Raw genomic sequence first — 11,150 nt, 5'->3', positions numbered from 1 at the left:
GGTACTGTTCAGCATTATGCTTGCCATATAACTGAGGCCATCTTGAATGAAAAAAAAACAAAGACATAACAGACAAATGATATTCTGCACATCTAAACTTACTTCAAGAATCAAGGACAGTCATAAATTCTAGGTTCTTTTTACACAAATCCGTTTGAAAATTATTTTTAACTGACAGCAAAGCAGACATTACTGTTTTATAGATTTCTCTCCCCCTCACCCATGGATGGGTTAGTTAACAACAAACAGAGAAGCCAGCTTGACATGAGAAGGAAGATGCCAGGAGCACAGATGGTCTACAACTCAGATAATTAGCTTCTGAAGAAACAACATCTACTAAGACTTCTGTGAATGCAGAGTTTGGTTGGTCACAGCTGGGGCAGAGAACAAGCCAGCACCCTCAACAACTCTTTTTTACCTCTTAAAATGTCAATGGAGCACTCACTCACTTCCTGTGGGCAACCACCTACTCATAAGATCTGCAGGGAAGAATCCAAATCAATATTGTAGACACTCCACCCCAAAGATGTTTTTTTTTTTTGTAATTTTCCACTCCTTAAGTGTGGGATGGGCATAGTGACTTCCTTCTAAAAAACATAGATGGAAGGGGGAAGAGGGGAGTATAATTCTAGTACTTCTCCCAAGTGAGAAAGGTCAGTATCAAGTCATAAATTATGTTGATATTATGTACTCCTGGTATGATGTGATTGAAAATGGCACTTTATCCCTTGATCTTCATCCCCCAAACCCATAATCCCAGTCTAATCATGAGAAAACCATTAGAAAAATTCCAAATAGAGGAGCATCCTACAGTCTATCTGACCAGTACTCCTTAAAGTAATCAAAAACAAGGAACAACTGGGAAACTGTCACAGCCAGAGGAGCTTATGGAGACATGACAACTATATGTGATATGGTATCTGGATGGGATCTTGGAACTGAAAGGATATTAGGTAAAAATCAAGGAAACCTGAATAAACTATGTACTTTACTTAATAATGTTTTCAATATTGGTACATGAGTTGTTATAACTGTACTATGCTCATGTTAAGATGTTAACAATAGAGCCTGACCTGTGGTGGCGCAGTGGATAAAGCGTCGGCCTGGAAATGCTGAGGTCGCCAGTTTGAAACCCTGGGCTTGCCTGGTCAAGGCACATATGGGAGTTGATGCTTCCAGCTTCTGTCTCTCCTCTCTCTCTCCCTCTGTCTCTCCCTCTCCTCTCTAAAATGAATAAAAAAAAAAAAAAAAAAGATGTTAATAATAGAGAAAGATATGGGTAGGCATATAGGAACTCGCTGTAGTTTATGCTCAATTTTTCTGTAAATCTAAACCTGTTCTGAGGAATAAAGAAATAATAATAATAATATCACTTGCAGGAATGAAAGACTAAGATGGGACAAAAACATCTGCAACCCCTTTTGGCTTCATAGGCATTTTCTTAGTCCCTCGGATTTTGGACCTTCACCCTTTTTGGACACTTGACATTGTACCGAGGGGTCCTTATTGTTTACAATACCCACACCCTTCCCGTGTTTCCCAGTAATGTGTCTCCCATGGGCGATGGTGGATTCATTCCGTCTCGTGACTTGAGTCACTACCTCTCTTCTGGCGACTTCCAAATCTTGTCTGGTTCATCCAACTCTCTATTATACAGCGCCCCCTGGGCGTACAATTCAGCATTACCAAACCCAAACCCTGATTCTCCCTGAACAGTTTCTCTCATTACTCTTGTCTCACAGAGGGTCAGAACCCCCAGAATTCTCTCTCACGTCTCTGCCAGTCGGTCCCTAAGTTCTGTCAGTGCCTCCTGCTTAGGGCCTTTTGTACTGTGTTCTCCTTTCCATCCCTGCTGCTCCTCTCGGCCTCCTGCCTTCAGGTGTTCCCTTTCTCTTCCCGATGTCTTTCCTTCATTCCTTTCCTTCTTTTCCATCCTTCTATCAGGTATTGACCAAGAAAAATGTAGAAATTCTCTCAGGCCTCGGCCAAGCAGATCATGACTCCTCTTTAATTTTTCACCACTAAATATTTTTCTATCTTCGCGTGTGTTTAGATGTTTATTTACATTATGTGTTTGAGATATAGAATCACGAGAAACTAGTGGCTGAATTGCCACAATCTATTTACAAACATAATATATTAAAGTTCATAAAAAGTCTACTTTAAGAGTACCAGCCATTAACCCAATTTTCTCAGGGTGCAGATGAACCTAAGCAGTGACACAATAACCACCTTTGAATTCGGTTACGGGAAAAGCTGACATAAGATGGCTGTAGAACTCAATCAAATTAAGACCAGAAAATCACGGTATCAGAGAGGAAACTTTAAGTAGTGAGTAGTGTAAGAAGAGAAAAGGAGACTTATGGCCATATCCCATGCAATAAAAACATGTTCCCGCTCGTCTCACCGAGCCAGCCAGGAGTCGAACCTGGAATCTTCTGATCCGTAGTCAGACGCGTTATCCATTGCGCCACTGGCCCTGAGACGACGAAAGGCCCTTCAATGGTGGCACTTCAAACTTATATTGCAGGGTTTCATGGGACGTGTAGTCCCAACAAAATTTTGCGAATATATAAAGCATTATGGGAGATTGAAGTTCGTCAAGAACCAGACCCTACGATTGGTTAGGCTTCCGGAGCCACATCGTACGTCACTCTACAGCCCGCGATTGGCAGGAAGGGTCACCCGAGCCGGGAAAGACGCTCTGGTTGTTACGGAGACTCGTCCCGCCTTCCGGGGGGGGGGCTTCTCTCCCCGGCTTTGTGATTGGTTGCTAGTATTAAGGAATCCCGGCGTGGACAGGGCGAAGAAAGATGGCGGCGATGACGGTTGGAGCTGCTGGTGGGAGCCGCGTGTCCAGCGGCAGGGACCTGAATTGCGTCCCCGAAATAGCTGACACATTGGGGGCTGTGGCCAAGCAGGGGTGAGGGCCCGGACCTCTGCGGGCGGAATCTAGGGTCCGAACTCGAGGACGGAGAGGGGTAGATTAGTCATCCCCGAAGGCAGGGGTGAGGGGGGAGCCGGAGTGAGTAAGATAGTGGGGACCAGAAACCAGTACACGTTGTGAGGAGAAGGCTCGGGCCCTGGAGCGGTAGGAAAATCTTAGTGGGGGCGTGTGGTCACTGAGCCCAAAAGTCGGGGCAATTGTCATGCAAACTCAAAAAAGGGGAGAACCGATCTCCAGGGCCCCGGAGAGGGAGATTGTTGTCTGAAAAAGGGAGGTAGTTTTAGGGGGCTAAGGAGGGAAGAGGTAAACCTTTAAGGGGGAGGCATGAGCAGTACTGGGGCAGATCTGGATGTGACAGTCTTGGAAAACCAATGACACCAGAGTAGAAAATTCACTTGGTGTGGATTTTCACCTTTCTCCTTACTCATCTTTTACATGGCTGTGTTTTGTGGAGAAAGTGAGGCACAGTGCAGCGGAGGTGATATGCCCCAAGGTGGGCTGAACTCAGCTGTCCAGTCGGTTGACTGATGGTGGCAGCTGAGAAGGTTGTGCAGAATCCAGATAGCCTAATACAGTTGCTTGGATCTCTGGGCACTGCTGCTCTTGACATGACGACTCTGGGTCTGTCGCGGTTGTAGGTTTGATTTCCTCTGCATGCCTGTCTTCCACCCGCGTTTCAAGAGGGAATTCACTCAGGAACCTGCTAAGAATCGACCGGGCCCCCAGACACGATCAGACCTACTGCTGTCAGGAAGGGGTAGGGACCATCCCATACACCCCTTACTTATTAGAGGCAGTAACAATTTCTGCTTTATCAGTACCCTCATTCTCCTTTCCTGGCTTAGATATATTGATTAGTCCCTGGGATATAGATAACTCGTTATATGTAGAAAACTGTTTTCTCTTTGCTTACCTGCTTAAAGCCTTAGTTTCCTAATCTGCATCAGGCTATCCCAGATCTGTGATAGAAAAAGTCGTTTTCTTTCATTTCTACTCTTACTTCCTGTTAAGAACTAGAAGTTGAATGAGTGAAGTGCCTAACCTCATTCGATCTTTGTTTTTCTTGGGTGGGGGAGTGCAGACTGGAATACACTAATTGTGGGAAAGCTTTCTCCATGGATTCGTCCAGACTCAAAAGTGGAGAAGATCCGCAGGAACTCGGAGGCGGTAAGACTTTTTGTCTTTTTCATTGCATCTTTCTGAAGATCAGGTCTCTAACCAAGCTGAGTGGGGAGAGCAGTTTTTCCCCCATAACTCAATAACTCTGATATAATTCAATTAAAGCTATATGGGTTGCTAGCTCTTGACCTTTTCCTCTTGATCTCCATTCCAGGCCATGTTACAGGAGCTAAATTTTGGAGCATATTTGGGTCTTCCAGCTTTCTTGCTGCCCCTAAATCAAGAAGATAACACAAACCTGGCCAGAGTTTTGACCAACCACATCCACACTGGCCATCACTCCTCCATGGTATGGCTGAAGGCTTTCTTTCCTGCTGCATATTATGGTAGTCCAGGTGTGGTTCATACCTTCTTGTTCCTAGACATTCAGTAAAGGGTGCATTTGGTAGAACTGTAATGTCAGTACTGCCTTCCCATATCTGAAAGTGGTGAGCAGAGATTTATTAAAGATAAAGAATAGCCTGACCGGGTGGTGGCGCAGTGGATAGAGCGTCGGACTAGGATGCAGAAGACCCAGGTTCGAGACCCCGAGGTCACCAGCTTGAGCGAGGGCTCATCTGGTTTGAGCAAAAGCTCACTAGCTTGAGCACAAGGTTGCTGGCTTGAGCAAGGGGTTACTCGGTCTGTTGTAGCCCCACAGTCAAGGCACATATGAGAAAGCAATCAATGAACAACTAAGGTATCGCAGTATGCAACGAAAAACTAATGATTGATGCCTCTCATCTCTCCATTCCTGTCTGTCCCTGTCTATCCCTCTCTCTGACTCTCTTTCTGTCTCTGTAAAAAAAAAAGTAAAGATAAAGAATAGCCTGACCTATGGTGGTGCAGTGGATAAAGTCTTGGCCTGGAATGCTGAGGGCGAGGGTTTGAAACCCTGGGCTTGCCAGTCAAGGCACATATAAGAAGTAAGTACTATGAGTTGATACTTCCAGCTCTTCCTCCCACCTTTCTCTCTCTATTCTTTAAAATCAATAAATGAAAAATTAAAAAAAAAGAATATACAAGTATCTCCAAAAATTTATAGTTGAAATAAAGACTAACACAGATATTTATATAAAGATATGCATTAGATACATTTGTAAATAATCACAAATTTGGGAAAAGCATATGAAGGGATTAATTTGAGCTCTGGATCAAGGTCTTTTGTTTTTTCAATTTTTATTTCTTTAGCAAGAGAGAGGGAGAGATGAGAAGTGTCAACTTGCAGTTGTGTTACTTTAGTTGTTCATTGATTGCTTCGTGCCTTGTCAGGGGCTTAAGCCAGAGACTTTGAACTCAAACCATCCAGTGACCATGGGATCATGTTGATGATCCCACACTCAAGCTGGTGAGCCTGTGCTTAAGCTAGTGACCTTGGGGTTTTGAACCTGGGACCTCAGTGTCCCAGGTCGACGCTATCCACTGCATCACAACCAGTCAGGCTAGATCAAGGTCTTTTAATTGAGGGAAGCTTTCTTGACCCAATGAGTTCTAAAGAGAGTGCTTGTCCATGTACAGTTCTGGATGCGAGTACCCTTGGTGGCACCAGAGGACCTTAGAGATGATATAATTGAGAATGCACCAACTGCACACACAGAGGAATACAGTGGAGAAGAGAAGACATGGATGTGGTATGTTTCCTTTTGCTACTGTACCAGGGCAAAGGGTATGTTGAAGGGAACTACAGGGTGGAACCTGTAGGATGGTCTCCTTGAACTGTGGTGATTGGTGTGCCATATATATTTAGCTATATTTTTGTTTGACTCTGGACAGGTGGCACAATTTCCGGACCTTGTGTGATTATAGCAAGAGGATTGCAGTAGGTAAGTCCATCAGGGTCCTATGCTAGGTATCCCTTCTCTGACCTCTTGTGAATAAGAATCAGGAATGTCATGTACACCTGGCTACTGGGCAGTTTTGCTTTTTTTCTGTGCCTTAGTCTGCCTTGCTTTTAAGGGATAAACAGATCTTAACACAAAAGAACGAGAAAATGCTTCTTGCCTGGCAATAGTTGACAGGTCTTTCTTTTCCCTTGTGTAGCTCTTGAAATTGGGGCTGACCTTCCATCTAATCATGTCATTGATCGTTGGCTTGGGGAGCCCATCAAATCAGCCATTCTCCCCACCAGCATTTTCCTGACCAATAAGAAGGGATTTCCTGTTCTTTCTAAGATGCACCAGAGACTGATCTTCCGGCTGCTCAAGGTGGGTGGTAGGATTTTAAAGGTGCTCCAGCTAATCCTTTTACTTTATTCCCATATGTATGATGCCTTTTTCTTCTGTGGGACTGACTCCTTTCCTCTCTGGTTTCTGAAGAACTATTTTAGCAAAGTTAGGGGACTCGAGGGGAAAAAGGCAAATGGCAGTAGGAGCTCCAGAAACATTTAAGAATTTACCAGATCTCATGAAAACTTTGCAGGTTTCATTTAAGAAGTTACAGCAAGGGCCCTGGCCAAATGGCTCAGTTGGTTAGAGTATCATCCTGAAGCACAGTGGTTGTCAGTAATCCCGATTCCGGGCACATATGGGAGATGATCGATTGCCGGTTCAATCCCAAGTCAGAGCACATGTGGAGAAGATCAATATTCCTGTCTCTCTCTTGCTTTCTCCTTTTTTCTCTCAAAAAAAAAAAAAAAAAAAAAAAAAAAAGAAGTTCCAGCAAGGATTTATAGGGCCCTTTGAGCCACGCTAATGTTTATATAGCATTTTAGGGATTTATAAGTTAAGTTCATTGAAGTATTATGTCGATTTTGGTATTTGGAGAACTCTTGGCCTGGACCTTATTTTATGCTACTACTCTTTGGCTATAAGCCATAATAATATCCCCGAATCTTGGTGTGAGGCTGTGTCTTATGGTCTGATTTCTCTCACAGTTGGAGGTGCAGTTCATTATCACAGGCACCAACCATCACTCGGAGAAGGAGTTCTGCTCCTACCTCCAGTACTTGGAATACTTGAGCCAGAACCGCCCTCCACCCAATGCCTATGAACTCTTTGCCAAGGGCTATGAAGACTATCTGCAGTCCCCACTCCAGGTAGGTCTGGAATGCACTGAGAAGGGGAGGGGAGCTGTCTTTTGAGAGTAGGTGTTCTAAAATCCTACCAGAGCTCAGGAGGCAGTGATGGGAAGGTTTTAGTATTCTGGTGCATTGTCCTTGCCAGAAACTGGCTAACATGTTTTGCATGTTTCCTCTCATTCATCAGCCACTGATGGACAATTTGGAATCTCAGACATATGAAGTGTTTGAAAAGGACCCCATCAAATACTCTCAGTACCAGCAGGTACAGTGTAGGTCCCAGAGTGGGTCAGGCACAGGGCCAGAATGACCTAGGTGAGGATGTGATTATAGCCATGAAGTCTTCTCTCCTTCCCCTTAGGCCATCTACAAATGTCTACTAGACCGAGTGCCAGATGACGAGAAGGACACCAATGTTCAGTGAGTAACCTCACCATGATTCCAGAGATTTGTGTTCCTACTTTTCTATATGCTGAGTCAGCTTAAGTCTTTCTTTCCTAGGGTGCTGATGGTCCTGGGAGCAGGCCGGGGTCCCCTGGTGAATGCTTCCCTGCGGGCAGCCAAGCAGGCTGACCGGCGGATAAAGCTGTATGCTGTGGAGAAGAACCCTAATGCTGTGGTGACGTGAGTGGCAACACTTGCTAAGAAGTTTGTCCCCAGTACCAGTTTTCCTTATTAGTGTCCTCACTTGTATCACCTCTGTTTTAGGTTAGAGAACTGGCAGTTTGAAGAATGGGGAAGCCAGGTGACAGTAGTCTCATCAGACATGCGGGAATGGGTGGCTCCAGAGAAAGCAGACATTATTGTCAGTGAGCTTCTGGGCTCCTTTGCTGATAATGAACTGTCACCTGAGTGCCTGGATGGAGCCCAACACTTCCTGAAAGGTGCCTCCAGGTTGGGGTGTACTGAGTAAGGGGATTGGATTATCAGCTGGGAAGGCTGTGGGGGATGAGGGGGTTGGGTGAGACAGCAGTCTAGGAGAAGGCTACAGGGTTTTAGGGGGAGAAGGGTTGGACTTGGGTCAATGCCCTTAGGAAATGAAGTAATTTCTCTGAAGACTGGTGTTCACATCTATATGTCAGCTGTAACTGAAAAATAAGAAATGATTAAGAAAGAATAAATATATAAAATAAAGGGAGTGGACTAGAGCAGACTTTTAATCTGAGGTCTGTGGACTCCGAGTGCTGTGATATGTACCTTGGGCTTAGCTTTTGTCAGAATCTCAAAGAGCTCTGTGACCTCACAAAAGTTAAGCATTTGATTAGAATACTTAGGTTCCTTCCAGTTTTAATCTTGGGTGACTCCAAATTAACCTGGAAGTGGAATCCCTCATAGCAGGAGCTGGGAGCAGGTTGGCCTGGGAATGTGACAACATTGAGTTACCTGAGTCTGTTTGGATGAGTGAAATTTGAGCTTTCAGTGAGTACAGCTATACCATATCCAGCCCTTGGGAATTAATGTGGCCCTGTTGTACTGCAGATGACGGCGTGAGCATCCCTGGGGAGTATACCTCTTTTTTGGCTCCTATCTCCTCTTCTAAGCTGTACAATGAGGTCCGAGCCTGTCGGGAAAAGGATCGTGACCCTGAGGTAAAGAGCCACCCTCTTCTGGAGGAGTCATTTCTTTTGTACTTCCTTTTCCTGTATTAGCACCAATTGTTTTATTCCTCTGCAGAAAATGGAGAGGTGGAGGAGTTGAGGGTGTGGGAAAGTATTTGAAGTGAAGAAGTAGGTATCCCTTACCTATCTTCTCCAGCTCTTGCTTTCCATCTCTTGGGTCAGGCTCAGTTTGAGATGCCTTATGTGGTAAGGCTGCACAACTTCCACCAGCTCTCTGCACCCCAGCCCTGTTTTACCTTCAGCCATCCCAACAGAGGTGGGTTCCTGTATGTCTCTCCTCTGGCTGGGTGGGTAAGAGCTCACCCTCTTGGTTTTTTCCCTTGCTGTCCTGGGTCAGCCCTGTTGAGGCTTCCCTTGTTCTTGTTCATGCTTTAGCAAGTTGCCCTTTGTCACCCACACAACTCTTCCCTGACAGATCCTATGATTGACAACAACCGCTACTGTACCTTGGAGTTTCCTGTGGAGGTGAATACAGTGCTGCATGGCTTTGCAGGCTACTTTGAGACTGTGCTTTATCAGGACATCACTCTGAGTAAGTGTCTGGGGCAGTGGATGGTGGGGTATGAGTATACAATCTCGGTAGCTTATATGCATTTCATTTAGTGTTATGGGGAGCCCAGGAGTCAGTGAATGGGGATCTTTGATTACTTGTTTCAAAGTAATCCAGAAGATTCCTCAACCTAGTCAAAAAGCACAGTCATGAAGACCTCAGTTTTTTTATTATTTTGTCCACATAGGTATCCGCCCAGAGACTCACTCTCCTGGGATGTTCTCATGGTTTCCCATCCTCTTCCCCATTAAGGTACGAATCGTCTTTAAAACTCCATAGATTTAGGAATAACTTCACCTTTGGGTAATGGATGATGCTTCGCCATGACTCATGTTCTACTGCTCTCACATGCTTGGATATCAGTTATAAATGTTGGGGTATCTGCAGTGGCCTTCTGCCTGGCTTCCTTATCTCCTCTAGCTGTTCTACTATTTTCTACCTTGACTGAGAGTCTTAATAACTCAAATCTGATCATATCTCTCTTCTGCTTAAAACCCTTCCTACTGTTCTTAGGATAATGGTTAAAATCCTGAGCATTGCTCGTAAGACTTGGTGTGATTTGGTATTAGCCTGCCTTTCAAGCTACTGTCTCCTTGATTACATTGCTTCAGTCCACTGGACTGGCTTTTGGTTTCTCTGATACCCCATCTTCTTTCCTGCCTCAGGCTTTCATATCTTTCTCCTTTGCCTGTGAAATTCTTTGCCTCCCTCTTCACCCAGCTAACTTATTTTCCATGTCTCCTTAAAGATTAGTCTTGTCAGATAACTTTCTCTGACTTCCTAGACTAAGTTAGTGTTCCCTTTCAAAGGAACTTTCATAGCACCCTCTGCATGTTCACAGCACTGATCACATTTTGGATTATTTGTTTACTGTCTGATTTTTCAGTTCTGGTTATTCTGACAGACTTCAAATAAACTTCATGAGGTTTGGGATTCATGTTTTATTTTATTTCCACATACAGTTCAGTACATTGCTACATATAATTCATTAGCTCCACCCTGAAACACCCTTTCTTGCTTCTTACAGCAGCCCATTACGGTGCGTGAAGGCCAGACCATCTGTGTGCGTTTCTGGCGATGCAGCAATTCCAAGAAGGTGTGGTATGAGTGGGCTGTGACAGCACCAGTCTGTTCTGCTATTCACAACCCCACAGGCCGCTCGTACACCATTGGCCTCTAGCCCTGCCTGCCATGTCTGGAAGCAGCTTATGGTTCCACTCCTGTAGTACAGATGGTGCAGTACCTCTGTGGGCTGTGATTCCCCTTGCCCACCAGAGAGGAGCATTTCAGTCTGCTTTCCCACCTTACATCAAGGTGGGCAAAGGAGAATTAATACAGGGCTCAAGCCATCAATCTGTGAAGACTTCAGGCCAAAGCACGAGAAATTAAATTAGTAATCTGAAGCTACTCCAACAGGCACTCAGCCTCAAGTGCTCCCTGGAATAGCCCTGAGAACATGGAGATTGAACACATTTTCAGCCCTTTCCCTGCCCATCTGTGTTCCTGTTTTGATGGTTTTGTGTGGGAGGAAATACAAATAAAGTGAAATTATGGCCTTTCTGGTCCAATCCTGCTCCCCCCTGCCTCTGTTTTCCCACACCTTACCTAAATTTAGGCATATTCAGATCTCTTCCCTTATGCAAGACCCAGGGGAGCCTAGCTTTATTCCCTATTTAGCAAGCTTAGTGGTGACTCTTGGACTCCTGGGTATGGGCCTTTCTAACGAGCAACAAGAGGTCTCATCCATTAGGACCCATGACTTGGCTTTTTTCTGGGGAGGTGTAATATTCCACTATGGAGAAAGATGGGGTAGTATATAAAGCCAGCTTTCCTTCCACCTTCCTGAGCTGCTGAACTGCC

General features: G+C 44.9%; 1 protein-coding gene and 1 non-coding gene across 2 annotated transcripts; one reads left to right on the top strand and one right to left on the bottom strand.

The window, feature by feature from the left end:
• Positions 1 to 2,407: 2,407 nt before the first annotated feature.
• On the bottom strand, positions 2,408 to 2,480 carry TRNAR-ACG (transfer RNA arginine (anticodon ACG)). Its single transcript has one exon. It is a non-coding gene; the product is annotated as a tRNA-Arg (tRNA).
• A 309-nt stretch (positions 2,481 to 2,789) lies between these two features.
• PRMT5 (protein arginine methyltransferase 5) lies at positions 2,790 to 10,858 on the top strand. The gene is made up of 17 exons (XM_066277431.1): positions 2,790 to 2,923; positions 3,586 to 3,704; positions 4,029 to 4,114; positions 4,281 to 4,415; positions 5,624 to 5,736; positions 5,879 to 5,928; positions 6,146 to 6,309; positions 6,978 to 7,139; positions 7,309 to 7,386; positions 7,483 to 7,541; positions 7,623 to 7,745; positions 7,830 to 8,005; positions 8,601 to 8,710; positions 8,903 to 8,996; positions 9,156 to 9,272; positions 9,478 to 9,542; positions 10,318 to 10,858. The coding sequence occupies exons 1-17, from the start codon at positions 2,814 to 2,816 to the stop codon at positions 10,468 to 10,470; spliced, it is 1,914 nt and encodes a 637-aa protein (XP_066133528.1). The 5' UTR covers positions 2,790 to 2,813; the 3' UTR covers positions 10,471 to 10,858.
• The last annotated feature ends 292 nt before the right edge of the window (positions 10,859 to 11,150 follow it).

Source organism: Saccopteryx bilineata, chromosome 4 (genome assembly GCF_036850765.1).
Source record: "Saccopteryx bilineata isolate mSacBil1 chromosome 4, mSacBil1_pri_phased_curated, whole genome shotgun sequence".
Taxonomy (NCBI): Eukaryota; Metazoa; Chordata; class Mammalia; order Chiroptera; family Emballonuridae; genus Saccopteryx; species Saccopteryx bilineata.
Note: the sequence above shows the minus strand (reverse complement) of the source record. Positions and strands in the feature narration are given on the sequence as shown.

What these genes read in the sequence shown, in the direction of transcription:
- PRMT5 (XM_066277431.1), top strand. Translation starts at nt 2,814, where the DNA reads ATGGCGGCGATGACGGTTGGAGCTGCTGGTGGGAGCCGCGTGTCCAGC. An exon ending in AGCCCAACACTTCCTGAAAG is followed by an intron (nt 8,006 to 8,600) that starts GTGCCTCCAGGT and finishes GTTGTACTGCAG; the next exon opens with ATGACGGCGTGAGCATCCCT. An exon ending in CTTCAGCCATCCCAACAGAG is followed by an intron (nt 8,997 to 9,155) that starts GTGGGTTCCTGT and finishes CTTCCCTGACAG; the next exon opens with ATCCTATGATTGACAACAAC.